This window comes from Micropterus salmoides, unplaced genomic scaffold (assembly GCF_014851395.1).
Source record: "Micropterus salmoides isolate LMB-PRFRI ecotype aquatic unplaced genomic scaffold, ASM1485139v1 Ms_hic_scaffold_6, whole genome shotgun sequence".
NCBI classification, from domain to species: Eukaryota; Metazoa; Chordata; class Actinopteri; order Centrarchiformes; family Centrarchidae; genus Micropterus; species Micropterus salmoides.
The window spans coordinates 23,818,706-23,838,563 of record NW_024044348.1 but is presented as its reverse complement, the minus strand read 5'-3'; the positions used below and the strand labels follow the sequence as shown (position 1 = coordinate 23,838,563).

The window sequence follows — 19,858 nt, the reverse complement described above, 5'->3', positions numbered from 1 at the left end:
TCATCTGGGACAAGTCAGGCTAAAAATGGCCAACTTGTGATTCCTGAAAAACAGTCCTACAGTTGTTGATTTGTGGATAAAACATTGCTGCTTCAATCTCCAAACACAAGATGGTGGAGAAGGGAGCAGAAGGAGGTGGGGACAGGAAAGTGGCCAGAGTACATGATGTGGAGAGACTTTTTGAAACTTACTTCTACTGTAATCCTTAAAAATGACAACATTAAGCTGACTAGTGTTACCTTGAAGTTGTCAACCATACACAGTCAATTATACAGGAAGGTCATTACATATTCGAAAATATTTTCACCCTACAACCACACCTGTCTCATACATCCTATTTTTGAATCATAAGCTACTTTGCTTAGTATTCTGCACTGTTTTCATAGTGAAAAAAGTGAGAGTTGAAGACTGTCCACTATACTATCAGGCTAACACTTGTTTCTTTTCTACCTCCATCACATAATCCTTTACTCCTAAAACAAAATATCCAGTGTCTTCCACTGTCTGTGCAAAAAAGGCTGATATTAAACTGTATGTTTTATTTTTCAGGTGACTGCAGAATCAGACCAGAAAACATTTGTCTACCAGGGCCATATTCACAGTAAAGATTTTGGCAAGTTCCATCTGACACGGCAAGGTGGGTCTGTCTGAAACATCAGCACCAATAACAACCAGAACAAACAATAAGGCCATAAATCTTCCGGGGAACACAAAGTCATGCTGAAAGTGGAACAATGTGGAAAACCTAAAATATAAAGTTAATATCATTGAAATGTTGTGGTTAGTGTAGTGTAAAATCATTTAATTTTGGAAAGTAAACATGAATAGAATAGCTTAAGTGTACAGAATAATAATCTAAGAAGCACACATGTAGAAAAGGAGTTTGGCTGTTTTGTGTTCATGCATTTGTGGGTTTATCTGTCTCTCTATCCCCAGGCCCTGTAACCATGGCAATGGATCCATCCAACCCCTACACAAACAGCAGCTCTGTGGCAGCAGCCATCTTAGTTCCCTTCTTTGCCCTCATCCTGTCTGGATTTGCCTTCTACCTCTACAAGCACAGGTAAGCAAGTCCTCAATGTAAATCCATCAAAGAAGGACAGACAGCAGAGTAGAATACAAACACAGGTGTTTACCTTCTGGCTCTGCTATCTCTGTAAAATAAAAATAAAAATTTTATAAAAAAATAGTTTTGATGCCTTCAATGAAAGTAATGTAAAAGCGTACTGTCACTGAGTACAGCGTAGTAAAGTAAAAGTGAAATTATAACACACACATGAACAGAATCTCAATCAGTTAATATTTGATAGGTTCACCTGCTGAATGAAAATATTGGAATTATTTATTCATTTATTTCACAACACTAACTTATTTTTGGTTGCACTGCATTGTGTCTCTTAAGGCCTACTGGCGATGAAAGACTTATTACTGCATATCTGCTTTTTGGTAAATGTTAGTGGCAAAATGGTGGGACCTCTCAATCTGAGAGGCTGTCACCAAAACTTGCCTGTGTTTATCTAGCTTCTCAAAGTGAGAAAAAGCATAAAGCATCAATTAAAAGAAAATCCTTTTTATTGAGAGTAAGTCTCCAAAACTTACTAAACAACCCGATCTTACAGCACTGTTCCTAGAAGTGATTCTGAGATGCTTAATAAATATGAGCACTGATGGACAGTTTATTATTTATGCGACAGCGGAAATGTTTTTGCTATCAGTTGTAGCTACACTTGAAGTATTTTGAAGTGACAGTTTTATGTGGCTTTTTGATTATCCTCAAGAAGAAGAAAAATAAACCACAAACAAAATGAGTCCATTAATGCAAAATGCATGTAGACAAGGGAGGACCTTTCTCTTGATTGTAAGCATTTGTTACACTGAGGACATTTGTTATACAAAGAATTAAAACAATATTGCAGTCTCACACAATGGTGTAACCATTTCCTTTCACAAAACAAATCAAACCGTCTTTTATATATATATGTATTTTGAGACACAGGGCTCTAATTTAATGAAGGTGAAAATGTCCAGGCCAGTGTTGTCAAATATACACCAGCCTATATATTATAATACTGCTTTCACAATTGCTTTCAAGGGCAGATATTGTCCTTTTTCAAGTTCAATTCAGATTACAGTAGACTATGAAATCCCTTATAACATCCTGTCTATGAATAATAATGTGAAGTAGCTTGTACAGTGATCTGTACAGTTGGACTGAAATTTTCCTTATAGTTGTTAAAATTCTTTAAAAAAATAGTTTGTTTAATCCATTGCTTGACTGGATAAACATTTCCCATAAATATCACAGACAAAAACATTCATAGTGAATGCCCTTATACATCCTACAAGCAGTTGTGGATGACATTATTGTTAGGCATCACCCAATAAACTAACCTTGAATACATCTTCCCTAATGACATTGAAAATTGAATGATATGAATGATGTCAATTCACTTGTATGAGATGAAAAATAATAATAGTCATTAGTATGACCAAATACGTGCAGACAGACGAGTAACTTACTTGCAAACTGCCAAATTGTAAGTTCACCAGCATGTGTCCCTTGGACCACCTTGCACCAGTGTCACATTAGAGCTCATTTGATAAAGAGAGTGATGAAATATTTTTTGAAAATGATTAATTAGCGAGTCCAAATTATGTAGAGGTGATGACTGTTTGATACACACTGTTTGATACACACTGTATCCTAAAACAACTGAAATATTTTATGGGGACCAGATGGACAGGCAGGTTTACAGGAGTTTTAAAAGATAATTATAGCGCTAAAACTCCAACCATGAAGGTTAAATCTGATTGACCTTAGATATTAATTATTGTTCCTAGAAAGTTCACAAAAGCCTTACAATGGCTAAAGATGCAAGATAATTCAGAATTATATTGAGGGTAAAATGTCATCACTAATATTTTCTGTTAAAGACTTGTGTGTCTACATCTAAGGGGTGTTCTGACTTATACACTTCATCACTCAAAGTTATCATACTCATCTAACAGTAGTAATATTATTATTGCACATTAATATGTTGGCTTGCCATTTATGGCAGCTGCAGTGAAAGTGAAGCGTCTTGCTCTATTGACGTTATAGAGGAAACACAGACTGTTTGCCGGTAGGTCGAAACATGCTTTGTTAGCCAGTTAGTAATGTGCTTTGCTATGTACTAACCAGTTAGTATAATAAATCCTGTGGATGCTAGGATGGTGACTACTATGTACAGGAACATGCAGACTTACACAGATATTGACAGTAATAACTGATTAGGCCAGTAGATGACTAATAGTACCATTACATCACTTTCCACTGTGTTACACAACCTGCTTGAAAGTTGTGTGTGCTAGCGCAATGCTAGTTAATGTATATTAAAGCTGATGGTTGTATGCAGGACATTGTCTGCTGACACAGATGACAATGAGAGACCAAAAGACACCTGGGGGCCTGGCGGCAGGTAAGACTGGCACCTGTCATTCATCTGGTTTCAAACAGCAACCAGATCTCCGCCCGCCGCCACATCCTCCGTCAAACTCGTCATTCCCTTGTTTTCAGTTTTTAGATTTTTCTTCATGCTGTTAAGTAAGGCTGCACAATTGACCAACATATAAAAATGTTATTTGCTGACCTGAATTTGTGTACTTTTTTTTGTATTGCTGGAAAATAAAAATTAAGCCTGTAAACCAAAATGAATATTAATTCAGCAAGAAATGGAACAAGGAGATGCCCCCTGTTAGCTTAAAGTAATAGGGGTGACACAATGAAACAATTAAGTTTTTTAAAACAGTGCAGCCCTACTGTGTCAAACAGCAATCATAGATTGAGGGCTTTTAGTTTTGTCTTTGATCTCATTGTCATCTCTCTGTCAGCATTATGTCATCAAGAACAAATACAGTATTTAACCTACAATAAACTGGTCTGATTAATACTAGTAATATGTATACTTCTGTATGCTGTTGCTTTTTTCTACTGTTACCTTTAATTTTCATTTCTTTAATCTTGATTTAACAGTACTTGTATGATAAAGTTAATTTTGCTAACAAAATGCCGAGCCTAACATAATGGCAAACCAACAGAAATAGAAAAATATTCCTCACATAACAATATTAAAGCTTAAATGAGAAACTAAAAGCAAGGTGTGAGTGTGTACGCTGCAGTTTCTTCCTGCTTTGGCTCATCTCCCTGTACAGTATCTACACTACTGTCACAGCAATTATGTGTGCATTCTACCAGTAAAATTAAACTATTGTACCTACAGCCACAACCAGAAACTAGTGCAGCGATTTGAACTACAGCCACGCAGGGAGGTCTGCCGTGTGTGTGCAGTTTTGTAAAGTAATGGGTTGAGCATGTAGGGTAGGCTTAGTGGCTCCCCAGGGTTGGATTTCTACCATTGCACACACACACACACACACACGTACACACGCTCTTAATGAGGTCAGAGTCAAACAGCGTTTCAGCTGCAGCACTCCTCCCTGCTAATAGTTCCACAGGGTTTGGGAGTAAGTGATTATATCTAACTGGATTATAGGACCTGATTATCCAAAAATGTAATCTGCGACAAACAGACAAATTAGGAGGGGCTAGTCATATTTCACCATGTTTGAACCCCTGCAGTAAGTTTCTTAAAATCTTCATTCGGGCAGATTGAGTAATAATATATTCTTTTGAACTAAAACCATTGGGTACCTTTTGCAGAGTGATGGCAGGTTGAAAGCACACAGTCACACTCGCTTGAGAGCAGCAGATGGGCACTGGGCAGCTGAACCACTGAAGCAGGCAGTTGTTATGGTTCATGTTCTCCCTCCTGCCAGAATTTGCAATTTGTAGGTTTTTACCAGAAACCCACTCTTACCAAGTTTGCGTCTTTAATGTCAAAAGTAAAGCTGCCAATCAACATGTCAGTTGAAAAGGGACAGAGAATGTTTTTTTTTATTTTACTTTTTTTTTAACATGTTCTAGAAATAAATGAGACAAACATAAATTCAAAGATCAATATTTGGTTAATTGTGAATCTATACCTTTACAAGTATGTACATCTTCTCCTATGCATGCAAACTTTTCACACAAAAGAAAAAGTCTGACTTTTCACATACGACCTAAATAAGTGTTCCTATCTTGCAGTCAGCTGAGATCGTTTTACTCAAAACAAACTCATCGACCTACACAAGATCCATCAGACACAGAGCAACACGAGCATCTCACGTGTGTCTGTGAGACTCGACTATACAGTCTTTGTGCTGGAAAACCAAACCATTGAACTGAAAGCTGCATAGACCTACCATGACACTACAGACAACACTACAGACGTATGTGTTAATTCTGACTGGGCTCAGCACTACCAGTGACAATTTTACATGATACTGAGTCAATTAGAAATATCACTTAATACAGGTCATGCTAAATTAGTGCCAGACGTGTCACAGCTAATGCATACTGTACATTAAAACAAGGACCTCAGCAAATTTAAGCAACTTAATCCCGCTGTCCTAAAATGTCTATGAGTTTGTGGTTTAGTCATTTTGTGTTTCAGAGGCCTACACCTGTTTTGTGTGTACTGTGTTTTTATTTTTAACATTAAATACTAATAATAATTTTGCAAAAATATTTTTGTGAAAAACATGTATCTACCATGAACACAATTATTTCCTTCTTTTTTTTTTTCAGGACACGTCCCAAGGTCCAGTTCAATGGCTATGTCGGCCATGAGAGCTCCAATGGCCAGGCATCATTTGAAAACCCAATGTATGACACCAACATGAAGCCTACTGAGGCTAAGGCAGTTCGATTTGATACTACACTCAATACAGTCTGCACTGTGGTATAGTCCAACAAACCTGCCACTGCCTGTACAGTGGTTCAGTCCAGTTTCCCTGTTGCAGTCTGCGGTGTGGTTTCAGAGAAGAAAGAACAAACTTATGATTTGGACTCGTCACCGTGGGCAGTCTGTGTTGTAGCATGCTGGTCCTCTGTCGGCATAATCTGCACAATAATGCAGCTCTGCTCCACCTCCTACCTGAACAATGGTATCATCCACCTATTCCTATAGTCTGAAAGAGCGAAATAAGTTGGAACCAATAAACAAGGGAGTAAACAATAACATCATCAAATAACATGAAATCTGTTGATCAGACAGACATCCAGGAAAAACACAGAAAGATGGTACAACTAATTGACTTTCCTCAAAGAACGACAACCTGATTGACCAGTGCTCGTCCAGTGTCAGGTGACAAAATTTGGCCCAACCTTCTTATGGAAAGGGCTGGAGTTATATGGCTCTCAAATACCATCCCTGCAACCTGAATAGTGGTTTGCCCAACCGAACCAACCCATAGCCCATGCCAAATTTACACAGTGGTATAGGCTTACTAACTCCCCTGTGACCAGACATGGGTTTGACTGATGCAAGGTTCTACCCTCAGGGGAAGCAGATATAGTATTCCACCCTTCAACCCCCTCTAGACATTGAATAGTAATTGGATGGTTCCTATACCTCAACACAAAAAACATCATTAGTGCTGGACCAAAAACCTCCCACTGGACTGGACAGGACTGCACTCTCTGACGTAATGACAGCTTTTAGAGTCTGTTTTGGTTGAATTTGATATTGATTGGACAGACTGCTGTAAAGTTGACAACCAAATGCCAACGTAGTGACATGTTCAAAATAGACCAATTCCTTTGAAGAAAACGATACTTTAGTCCAGCACTAGATACTAGTTTTACATATTAGTACTAGGCGTGGTGGACTAGTGCTAGACAAGCCAGGGTCAAATAACAGCTGCAGATACATTTTTAAAATGTTTGTTTTAGCCTATTTGGAGAAATTAATGGGTTAGGTTTAATATAGCAGGACAATCACAGAGTTTGGGTTGACTTGTCAGTCAATAATGACTTTTCAAATAGGTTTCTGTGATTGTTTTTACCTTCTGCCGCTTACTACATTGCCTTTTATGACAATGTCTACCTACAGTATTTTGGCAACTTACTAGGCTAAAACATACCAAATCAAGCATTTGCAAATGCTATTTTTCCTAGGTTTAGTTTGAGGACCTGTGAACTAGTTCCAGATAAGTTTTGGATGTTTTCAAATATTCTATAGAGGTGTTACACTCTTAAAATCAGTCCTAAACACATTATCCCGCACTAGCACTAGCCAGACTGTGCTGAACCAGAAAACCAGACATTTGAGTTGCCGGGCTGGTGTACACAATGGACTTGTTTCCAGAGGCCTGTCAAACACAATCAAAGAGTCAGACAACAGATCCTTGTTCTTGGACTAGCCAGGATTCTGTGCTTGGTGGCTGAACAAGTGGAAGCCTGGAGGCAATAAGCTGTCAGGATCGTTGACTGCTGCAATCAGCTGTGGCCAAATCCAGGAAATGATTTGTCTTCTTGTTACTCCGGTCGGGATTAACAGTCTAGTGATGACTGATTCCTTTTCTACAGTAAACTCTCCAGCCACAGAGTCAGAAATAGATGAACGCATTAACAGACTGACCGTTGACTGACAGAAATTAGACAGACCGACACAGACAAATGGACAGATAGACACCTCTGTCAGTCGTGCTGGAAAAGAGAGGACAGGTTTCTATGGAAACAGAGGCAAATAGTTGTCTCTCATTGTCTCTTCTGGCATTTTTCTTCAGTGAAGATATTGATGAACAGACTCCATGTTCAAATACCCAGTGGCCCCATGGGACTTCCCAAACCACTGCTGCTGGGGACCCCAAAATATAAACTTTATATAACTCTTAAACCGCACAAATTTTGCACTAGTGTGTTTTTCTGACTGGGTTATGAAAAAAATGAATAATTTTTGGGTCTGAAATGGGTTTGAAAAATTAGTCATTCAAAAAAGAGAATTTTATTCAAAAACTTCTATCTTTAAAAAGACGGCGAAATGACTAAATACAGGGTTACAGAGTGTTTGTATATACACATTTATATTTCACACTCCTTGTTAGCAGGTGTGACCACATGCTATACCGTTGTTTATTTTGTTGCCATGACAACATGCTAGCCAACCAGAAAGTTGGGATCAGTTTACCTGTGGACCTCCAAGCTTCTGGTGTCACATAATGACACCTTTAATTTTATTTTTAGAACAGTGGTTGTTTCTGAAAGCTCATACTGAATACTGTTACAACTATAATATGTGTATGAAATAAACAGAAAGGCTCACATCCATAATACACACCATGGTACCACTGAAACACTGGTGCCACACTGCTAATTTTATTTACAGGCATTAAATTCCATCATTTTCTGAGATACTGTGCATAGCTACACAAACAGCACATAAAGATAGTATCTCAATATGATCACAGTTTTTCAGTCAGATCACTTGTAGTAGCAGACAGTGTCAGCTTTCAGAAACATGTGACTGTTTTTTCTGTTTGAGAATTGGTCATTTAAGGCAGAGGACAAACCGATACAGTATGAAGACAACATGCACAATTATTGTTGTCTACAGTTGTCTGCTCTGGAAGCCTCCGTCCCCCATTGTTTGAGAAATACCTCGTGTGCAGAGAGTAAGTTACATCCTGCTTATCAATGCTGGAACCTCACTGCAACAAATACACAAGCTTAGCGAGTGAGACCTTCCATTCATTATTTCCGGGTATTTTAAGTCAAAATGTCATATTAACACCCAAGAAAATGCATTAGTTTCAAATCACTTGCCAAGCTTGTTATTTCTCGCAGTGTTCTCTCAAAATATTTTTATTTTTCAAAAGATGCTGCACTTGGTTTAGATCACCGATGTATGCTTTTAATGTATGTCTTTCTTCAGGCCTGTTGTTCGTTTCACACGCCATTCCAACATTTGCTTTAACCAGCACGACTGTCCAAATGGATTTTCTTTTGACGTTTCCCCATGTTTTCAATTACTCAATGTCAATCCATCATACTCTCATACCTACACACAATAAATCGCAAATTCATTCATTTACACATACTGTATGATATCAAGTGGTGAGTGGTATGTAAGAGAGGCAACTTAGAACTACTAAAATTATGATTTGAATGCATGTTATATTCAAGGCCAAGACTCAGTTCATCAAATCAGAGAGTGGATTTTCTCTAGAACTGGGAAAAAAAACATTTGGCATGAGAAGGTTGTCACATCCACCTATTGTGACACAAATGAGAATGAATTAACTACCAAATTGCTGTTTCTATTTACATTTTCAGCTCACTTAATTGAAAATGTATCGACTGCAGACCTGAATGTTGCAAGTGAAATGTGCTGAAACAATGGTGATTATGTTTGGAAGCATGACTATGGCATATTGTTGACATCATAATATCCATTGTTTTCCTGTCATTCACTGCCTCAATGTCAGGGTCATGGTCAGACAACCAGAGACACGTACACCAGTGTGAGGCACAGGACACACATCTGCATATAAAAATATGCAGAAATAAAGAAGACATCTGTAAACAACAGTAGAGCGTCTGCTCAAAAGATAGTGAGCTGCCTTCTTTTTGCTGGAGTGCACCCAGTGCCTGATTTTTAATTGATTTAATTAATTCAGTTAAGATGTCCTATGGAGTCAAGAGAGCATAACAGAGCCTGAAAATTAGAGACTGTAAAGTTTCCACAGGTGTAATAAAAGGTCTATTTTGAGCAATAACACAAATCTGATCTACTAGTGAGCCCAAACCCCCTTTCCCCTGTTAGTAAAACAAAGGTTAGATTTCAGGTCTTGTGTAGCCACAGAAATTTGTGGAAATGAAAAGTGCATAATATGGTCTCACTTTTACATCACTTTGTAATGTTTCTTCTCCTTAAATTCTGGATACACGTACATAACCCAGACTCTGATAAATTTAGATATGTTGACTCAAGGTGGAGGTGCAGACACAGTAAGTGAACCCAGCCCTGGATTGTTGGAATACTAGATTACAGCTAAACAGAAATTAATTGTTACACATTTTTATTCAAAATAGTAAAATATCTCTTTCAACAAAAAGGTCTTCAACATGGTCACATACTCTGCTGTACTTTGCTGGAGATGATTAATTTTCTTGACGATTTAATTAAAATTAAAGCAATGTGAATGATTGAAATTGGAAGAAATACACTCCTCTGAAGTTTACCTGTGTTTTTTTTTCACCTAAGAACAGCATAAATAGGAATTACATTTTTGTGTCCCTGATTAAGAACATTTTTGTGGACATGGTCTTACAATGGACAACATTTTTATTGAAGTAGAAAATGTGTCATAGCTAATTCTAAATCTTGGTATAATCAAATTTTATGACAAAAGACCCTTCCTGTTGCAATGAGATACTCTTGTTCAGTATAGCTATTCTGTTCATTTGTGTTGGAAAATGTAAAAAAAGACGTGGGGAGGCTGCACAAACTGTAAAGCTGATACAGTGTGATACAGTGACTTCTACCTCTACTAATACTCTCTCTCTAAAATTGATATGCATGTTATCATTCTGAACATGACACATCCGTTCTCTGAGACTCCCTGAAAATGTAGATAATGTTCTCTTCACTCAAAAACTTTTAACACACTCTTTACAATTGTGTTAAATTGTGTTAAAGTTTCTACATTTGTCCTTCATTTGGCATCGTCAGCAGTCCTCACAGTCCTCACAGTTCCAGCGACAGCTGGATACAAGTTAAAAAAATTAAACTACCCTCTAAATCATAAAATGTCAAGGTTGTTTGTTCTTCCTGATCTAGGACTTTTCATAGTTTGGGGGGAAAAAATTCCACAATTGGCCCTCACTTTCTCTAAAGTGGTGTTGTCAGCATTGAAACAAAGGGACCCAGATTGCTGCAAGCTCAAAAAAAACCCAGCTACAATTGTCACATGGCAGAGATGATGAGTTTTTTCCCCCACCAGGTGTGAAATACAGAATAGATTCAATGCAGATATAAGATATATCTAAATTACATCAAGATGGGGTCTGAGAGTAATTTAATCACTGGTGCAAATTAAACCAGGAAGGACTGCAGAGTGATGTTGCTGAATTTTTCTGGTAGGAATACTGTAGGAAAATCCAGTTGCTATCCTGCTCGGGGAGCAACTGTGTCATACAAGTGTGAACTGTAGATGGATTTTTATCTGTGCTTGAATTTTATTGCTAGATGGAAATCAGGCGTTTCTATATGTGTCAGAACAATTTTTAACCCTAACAGTTTAAATCTGTAGTGTAGTCAAATTAAAATAGTCAGTATTGCAGTTCATTTGCCCGTGACAGGTTTTTGTTTCACCTTCTCAACAGTGTGGATAGGACAGACTTCTCATGCCACACGTTTGAAGAAAATTACAACCTCAATTGTGTGTCTGTAGTGAACGTGAGTTGACTGCATCGCTGCTTCACTCATCAGTGCAAAGGATGAATAATTATCATTTCGGCAAATCGCAGCTTGTAGATTGGGATGCCACACCTAACAGTGCTATATTTACACATTACAGTGACAGGATGTGTTCTCCGCATCACATGTTGACAGGCAGTAAATAAGTTTGATGCTTCTAAATGTGTACTGAAACATCTTGTTTAATTTTTGTTGTCCCAAATGGCAAGTCCTCACCATCGTCATAAATGTTATAATTTTAAGCATCATAATAACCGTCAGTATTATCACTGTCACCTCCCACCGTCATCATGTGCTGCTGAACTTGAAGTAGGTGCAAAAGAAAAAAACATTTTGTATAGAAATCTATTTTTTATGGAGAATTTGTAAAAAAGAAAATACAACAAACAAACAAATTATTAAACATGCTGTACTTTTTATGATTAATGATGTAGGTACAACAAAATCTTGTTCATTACAGTCAATGTTTTTACTGTTACACACCATGTAAAAATCTACGGTTCAAACTGAGTATCAAATATCAAAATGTCATATGATCTCTTTTGTCCATTATGGCTGCTTTTACACAGGAACAGAAAACCTTGTGGGACCCAGAGTTAATTATCTTTGTGCTGCAGAGACTCTTATCTCTGGGTCACAATCTAAAACACTTGAGTCTTAAAATGATGTATCAGTTCAAACCCCTCTACAGCAGAGTATGTGTGTCTTTTGAACAGCAACATTTTTAAATCAGCTTTCATTGCAAAAATATGATATGTAACGTAATGATGCATAGAACCATTCTGGGCGGCTTATAATGTGGCAGCTGTACCATAAGAGTTGCCTCGGCATTGGTGATAAAATATTGTGTTTACATACAGTAAATCTTTTGACTGCAATATAGATTCACACACTTCACATTGAAAACAACAGATGTTATGTGTCATAATGTAATGAACAGTATTCATGAATGGGTTGGAAATGACACTTCCTTTAAAAGACTGTTCTTGTGTAAGAGCAGCCCGGTGTGGCTGATCCTAATGTCTATATCTGGGAGAGGGATGAATTCCACAGGCACAAAAGATTTTGGATGACTTGACCCCTTTACGGCCCAAAATCTGACCTCGTGTCTATCTAAACAAGGAGGAATCTGGTTCTCCTTGCTTAGACATTATGGGGTTTAGAGTGGAAAATGATGGTCTAGCAGCCGCATAGCAAATCGGTTTTGGATGCTCTGATCTTGACTGGTAAGACTGGTACTCTAAGTTTTGAAGTAAAGGGCAGAAAATGTCATTTTTCTGTTCTCTTATGTGATCATGAGAGAGAAACCACGTGGAGTGTTATAAAGGTTTAAACAACAGATACTGTATGTGAATGCAGCCTCACAACCTGCTGTTAAAGAGACTCACAGTTTATCTATCAGCTATTTTGAAAACATTATTTGAGAATAAAGTTTTTGATACAATAATTTCTCCTTTGTACCAATGTTTTTTTTTGTAAACTGCTGTCTTGGTTTATATACTAGCCTTTAGTAGGATTTTGTTTGGTTGAATATGTTCAGTCACAAACTCAGAGTCAGCATGGAGCCTTAATCCCGGGTTTAAAATGGACGGAAGCCTCCCTGCGTGCATGATTTCTCGAATGTCCTCTTGGTGCTTCAACTTCCCTGCACAATCTAAAGATATGCTTGACAGGTGAGTTTATGTTATTGTTTGTCTGGGTTTATTAGCCCTTAAACAAACTGCCGACTTGTCCACAATGTACCCTGCCTCTCATTTAATGCATGTTGGGATAGGGACAATTTGCTTGCAGTTTGTCGTTTCAATGAGGAGCACCGTAATCCTGACAGAACAGGATAATCCATGGCAAACTGTGTGTTTGCCTCTGGATTGGGTATCAATTATAGAATAATCTACCCTTAGTTATTTAGTTCAGGCCCAGCACCACGCAGGGTCTTAAGCGAGCTTAGTCAACTCAGTTGTATTTTTCCCCCCTCTGTTAAAGCTTTATGTATTCAAGATGTTATGGGATGGTCAATGAGAGAGAGCTGCAAACTGCGAACGGTTGTTTCTACGTGCCTCCCCATTCTGACTTCACAGATAACTGTTTGTGAATTCAAGATAATTAGTGCTCTGCTAGTGCTACGCTCTTAGGCACCTTATGGTGTTGTTATTTATCCTTTCTGAGTCTATTGCATGGTTAAGAAACTTGCCCCCTCGCTGATTCAGTTACTGATGGGAAACAATGTAAAGGTCAATTACTGCTTATGAACTGGGATTGGAGTGGATTATCTCCCTTATCACATTCAAACAGGTATTGGTTACTAATATTATGTAGGAGTACACTCTATTAAAAAATAGAAGCTCTTTGTTGGCACAATATATGCTACCCTTAGTACAAGTATAAGGTAGCCTCTTCTTCATGGACATGGTATTTACATCCCTACATGCACACAATGCTCAGATATTTTAAATAATTAAAAGTACATTTACTTATCTTTATAGAATGTTGGGTTTAAAATGTTTGAAAGAAATTGCAAAGTTTGCGTTTTTTTCTGGACTTGCTGCTTTACCAGCATGTTACCATGGTGACACATTTGGGATGAGCAAATACATAATACACAAGGAAAGTGATTTCATTAATGACTCATGAAACCAGAGAAGCAGCTGGAGAAGTGAAAGGAGAAAGCAGCACAACCAGTCAGCCGCAGCGTGTGACTGGATGGGAACATGGGCAGAATGATGACTTGTAACAGCTGAAACTTTATTTATACAAGCTGCTATACGGGAGAATTTGAGATTAAACATTTCAAGACTTAAGATTCGGGGAGCAAGACATAAACCAGGAGAACAAGTAATAAATTAGTAAAGTAAGAAAATAATTTAAAAAAATAAAAGGACAATTATATAAAATAAAGGAAAACAGAAAACACTAAAAGCAGTAGAAGTAGTAAAATAAAAGTTGACATTGACATGGGACCAGAATAGAGTTAATGTGATCTTGTCTCTTTGAATTCAATACCTTCTTCACCCCCCACTGACCTGCCAGTGAATCCATCATTATAAACTCCTGTTGTCTGGACAAATTCTGTTCAAAACCACATACGTTTCTTAAATTCCTGTGGTGATCAAATATTTTCCTAAGATAAAAATCATGTTAACAAGAATATGCTGCGGCAGCCATGAAACATTTGGCATCTTAGGTTTGATGATTCCAGTCAGTTTACGGGTCATACAGCTTCAATAAAGCACTTAGCACACAGAAAATGTGTATTGTAACAAATGGAAGTAAAAGCATATGGCTTTCTCTAGATCACATTTCACATTTATCAAATTTAAATGCTCCTGGAGGAACCATACACAAGGATAAATATTACATAAAACTTTATGACTGCTCCCTTTACATTTACAGACACAGTACCAACATTGTTCTGCAGAATTGTCAGGGACCAAACAGTCAGGCAATGACAAGAACAGGAGTTTGTTGAAATAGATTTTTTTTTTTATTTACCCCCCAAAAAAGTTAAACAATAGAAACCAAAATCTTAACTAGGCTTATAAAAGAGGTCAACAAAATATAACTATACTTAAAACAGCATTCAACAAAACAGAATATGAACAAACTGACCTAACTGAATGAGACACAAGGGAACATATATAGTGGCTTGGCCAAACCAATTTACACATAAGGGGAAAACAAAATGGACGACAACTACAACAAACAGAAAATGTTTACATAACCTTACAATGTGAAAATGTGTGCACTCCATTTAAACAGAGTATGGCTAAAGCAACTAAATGTATATTATAACTCATCAATCATGAATTGTTTTGGGTGTGGCTAACTGCAAAAATAACTTAACCTGTGTACTTAAAACATGGCTTGTGTACTGGTAGGCTTATGTGCGGTATTACCAATTTCTGGCTGTTACCCTGTGTGGCTTGGGCTATCACACACCCCCCTTCAGGACTTTGCTGGAATTGTGAAAGAGGTAGTCAGCTGTATTGTTGTCCTTGCCAGGGATGTGCTTGATGATGAAGGGGAAAGGTTGTAGTGCCAGATACTACCAAGTAATCCGGCCATTGGTGTCCTTCATTCTTTCCATCCACTGAAGAGCTTTGTGGTCGCTATTCACGACCTCATGGTCATGAAGAGATTGAAGCCTTGATTGATCTCCACACAGATCGGTGTCCTGTCTCTCGGCGCCTCAGTAGGACTTGCTGCTTCTGCTGGTGGCTCTAATATCTGCACCTTATGAGCCCCTGGAGCAGTTCTCATTGAAAATGCTATCTCTTGAACAGCCCTGCGCCTTGCTCTCACCTCTGCTAAGAAGGTGAGTGAGCCTGTGTGCCTGTCGGTTCACCACAGCTGCATGTTGGTTCTTGGTGTCCACAGTGCAGCTGGATTGAGACAACACACCTTCTTTGTTCTTAAGAACATAAGGAGCATGTTCAGATCCAGGACAATAAATCTGGATGCTTTCTACCCCCCTACCCCACTCAGGGTGCAGGGTGGTGAGAGTGCATCTGTTGTGTCTATGTGTGCTAGACTAACGTCCTATGTAGAGCACACAGCCCCCATTCGATGCACTGGTCAGCTGTTCGTCTGTTTCAGTGATTGTGCAGTCATTAAAACCCTGTCCAAGAAGAGCCTGGACAGCTGGTTTTGTGAGAGAATCTCCCAAGCCTGTAGCGGTGCGTGCACATTCCACTCAGAAGTGTGGAAGTGTCTACAGCCCTTTTTCAGCGGGGTGTGTCGAAGAGATCTGCACAATGGCATCTTGGCCCTTACTGTGCCAGTTTGTGCGTTTCTATTTCTTGGATATGTCGGGCTCCTTCTCAGGATCCAGCTCGCAAGTGCGACCTAGGATCTGAAAAGTGAGGATCTGGCGACTACTGGGTGTAGAGGGGGAACATACACCGGCAGTGCCTGACGTTTCAGTGAGAAGTCAGGACAGTGCAGGTGTTAATGGTCAGGCCAAGCCCCTATCGGTCCAGTGACCTTCTCAGGGGTGTCCCACCATTCTGTCACTAGGTGATGTGGTGGTCGGGGCTTTGGCCGGCCTGTGGCCGACCGGGTTGGTGCGGTGGACTTTGGTTTTGTCGTGGCTAGGGCGGACAGTAGAGGGCAGAGCCTGTGTGAGATAGAACGAAGGTTACGATATAGTAACCCTAGTTCTATAAGCACAGGCGGAGCCCTCTACCACTGCTGAGGCAGTAGGGACACTGCTATTTATACGTCACGCACATATCCGTCACAACGTCCTATTGGTCAGCTACGTGCAGGATAAAATTTCAGTGGGCAAGTGCGTGCGTGTGATTGGAGGAGGTAGTAGATTTCTCTCACCTGAAGCTGCTTTTCTTCAGAGAGGTGGTTGAGGTTGTGGTCCCCTGGAGCCCCAGCTGAAGGCAAGTACTGTTCGTCCACTTCCTCCTTCTGCACACCTCTGATAAGCATCACTTCTTTTTGTTCAGGTCGCTGCACCCACTCCTTCAGGAGATTTATGTGAAGTGTCGTGCTGGACCGTAGCCGCCCTGGGGTTGTTACCTGGTTTGTGGTGGGCCCAAGTTTCTTTAAAATCTCGAATGGTCCCTGCCACTTTGCAAGACGTTTGTTATCGTCACTGGGGAGGAGCACCAGCACCTTCTGTCCTGAGTTGAAGGATATCTGCCTGGCTGACCGGTTGTACCAGGACTTCTGCTGTTGCTGGCCCTCCACCATATGTGAGTGGGCAAGTTTGCTGATCTTTTCCAGCTGCTCCCTCATCTGAACAACATAGGATATTATATTAATTGATTCCCCATTCCCCTTGCCAACCTCCCAAATCTCTCAATAGCGAGAGAGGACCTCATACTTCATGCCTGTACAAAAGTTCAAAGGGAGAAAAACCAGTGGAGGGTTGGGGTACTTCCCTGTAGGCAAAGAGGAGATAAGGCAGCCACTGATCCCAGAAAGCAACTGATTTTGCTTTTATAGATTTAAGTGGAAAAACTTCAGGGTATTTTGTAGCATAGTCTGACCAGCATGTACCAGTTCCCTGATTTACTCCTTTCAACAGGACCCACAATATCCATTCCCAGGTGCTCAAATGGGGTGCCAATGATGGGTAAAGGTCGGAGGGGAGCTTTGGAGGGAGTTTTAGCCGATGTTATTTGGCACTGAGAGCAGCTTCTGCAGAATTCAGCTACCTGTCTGCTTAAGCCAGGCCAGTGAAAATGGCGTTTGATGCGTGCTGTAGTTTTGTGCTTACCCAGGTGGCCAGCCCAGGGAACAGAGTGCCCCATGGTGAGTATGGTATGTCTAGTCGCTTGGGGAGCCACTAACTGCAACACTGACCTCTGTTGACGGTAGAGCATGCCATTTTGCAGAATATACTCATCTCTGTTGGTGTCTTGCCCAGCTCTGGGCTCCTTCCCCTCTGCTTTCGGAAAGAGAGACAGTACAGATGGATCAGCTTTTTGCATTTCAATTATGTTATCTGGCATTTGAAATCCTAAGGGTAACTGGCTGAGGATGGGTTGGTGGCTTCACCACTGCATGTTGGAACTTCTCCTGCCATCTCTGTCTGTGAGTTTCCCGAGACTTCCCAGGAGCTGTCTCCAACTCCTCATTGTAGAAAGGCAGGGCACATAGAGTCTCAGAATAGTCACTGGATTTCGTTGCCTGTGCTCTGGTAACAACTACATTACATTTTCGGCTTTGGTCTGACTCCAACAAGTCAAACAGCACTGGAAGGTCTCTCCCTAGCACAGCAGGAAAAGGTAAGCTATCGATAACGCCAATATTCAACAGGTAAGTTTGCCTATCTACTTTTATGTACATGTCAGCTGTTGAATATCTCTTCTCATCCCCATGTACACAACAGATAGGTATGGTGTCTTCCGAGCTGATTATGGTTGGAGGTACAAACTTCCTGTGCACAAGAGTCTGGTCACTTCCTGAATCAAGTAGGGCCTTGAGCATTATCCCATTAACTTCAATGTTTTTCATTTTAATAAACTGGACCTTCTTGAGCTCAGGTTCCTCCTGAGTTTGCAGTACACAGCACATCTGAGTCATGTTAACCGAGTTTCTAAGGCACAAAGGTTTTGTATGTCCCTTCTTTTGGGCAGCCACAAAAACCTCAGCCAGTCTAGCAGCCTCCATGGTGGAATCTGGGTCATGCTCTCGGACCCAGACTTGCAGCTCAGGAGACAACATCCTCAGATGCTGCTCTAGTATTATCACTTCACCAACTTCCTGGATGGTTTTACCTTTAGACTGGATCCACTTCCCATAAAGCTCCTTGAGCCTTGCATACAACTCCTTGGGGCTCTCATCAGGGTCCACCTCTAGGGAGCGGAATCTCTACCTGTAGGTCTCAGGGTTAATGTCATATTTGGCAAGAATGGCTGATTTTACCTGGTCATAGTCAAGGGAGATATCACTGTCCATATGCACTTCTAGCTTTGCCAGTTAGTTATGGAATTATCTGAAAAACCCAGTCTGCTTTTTGCCACCTGTATGCTACAGCAAGGCGTTCAAATGTAATCAGGAAATGTTCAATGTCATCAATATTAGGTAATTTTTCCAACCTGGGCTTATGTTGTGAGCAAGACTGACCAACAAAGGTCCCCGTTTGAGTGTCACGGTTTTGTGGTGAAGGCAGGGTGGAGCAGGTTGGAGGACCCAAACGCAGGACACAGAGCGGAGCAGGTATAGTTCAGTGGTTTTAATATAACAAAAAGCGAGCGCACTTACAAACAGAGTGGAAAGAGTCCAAAAACAAGGGCTGTCCAACAGAAATACAAAATACAAAATCTAATAACGGCAGGGAAACAGGGAGAGACGACGAGTGAGGCTGACGACACGAAACACACTGTTACACAGGGTGACAACATCCAATGACCCGACAAAGACAAGACAGAAACACCAGGTATATATACACAAAGGGACTAACAAGCAGGGCGGGAGCAACACAGGTGAAAGACATGAGGCTAATGAAGCACAGGCAGGGAGAGATAGCAGGGGAAAACGGAGACAGACATACAGAGGGATAACTGGGGTAACAGACATGACAAGGGTTACCAAACACTAGACGACAGACAAGACAGACCCCCAAAACCCAACATACTATAAGGCAGATACCAACTCAAAAGTGCAACACAAAGAATGGCTGACCGGCAGAGCGTGACATTGAGTGGTCATCATGGGCTCAGATTGGTCTGGCAGAGGGTGTGTAGTGGATGATTGAACCTCCCTATCTGGAGGGTCAGTGTCTTCTGAAAGAGGGTTTGGCACCACAGATGTTCGGGCCTGAACTTCTAAGTGCAAAAACTGAAACTGGTGTTGAAGAGTTTTAAAACAGTGTTCTTGTCTTGCAGTTACCTCATTCTGCTTTGCCTCTCGAGCCTCCTGCTGCCCCGTGTGTGCCTGAAAAATGGTCATCAAGTCCGACAGAGTTGGCTCCTTACCCTCTGATATTCTGCCAACAGGTTTTTTCAAAAATGTTTCTAAATTCATGGCCTCAGTTCTACTACAAATTGTCAACATGTCTC

The 19,858-nt window shown here is 40.1% G+C and overlaps 1 protein-coding gene across 1 annotated transcript in view; it reads left to right on the top strand.

Annotated features, from left to right (window-relative positions):
• Nucleotides 1–8,956, top strand: part of LOC119890634 (CUB and sushi domain-containing protein 1-like) — a 156,344-nt gene extending 147,388 nt beyond the window's left edge. Inside the window, exons 60-62 of the mRNA XM_038701984.1 lie at nt 550–637; nt 937–1,063; nt 5,669–8,956. Coding sequence (XP_038557912.1) covers nt 550–637; nt 937–1,063; nt 5,669–5,828 — 375 coding nt within the window. The 3' untranslated portion in view covers nt 5,829–8,956. The remainder of the gene's footprint in view (nt 1–549; nt 638–936; nt 1,064–5,668) is intronic.
• The last annotated feature ends 10,902 nt before the right edge of the window (nt 8,957–19,858 follow it).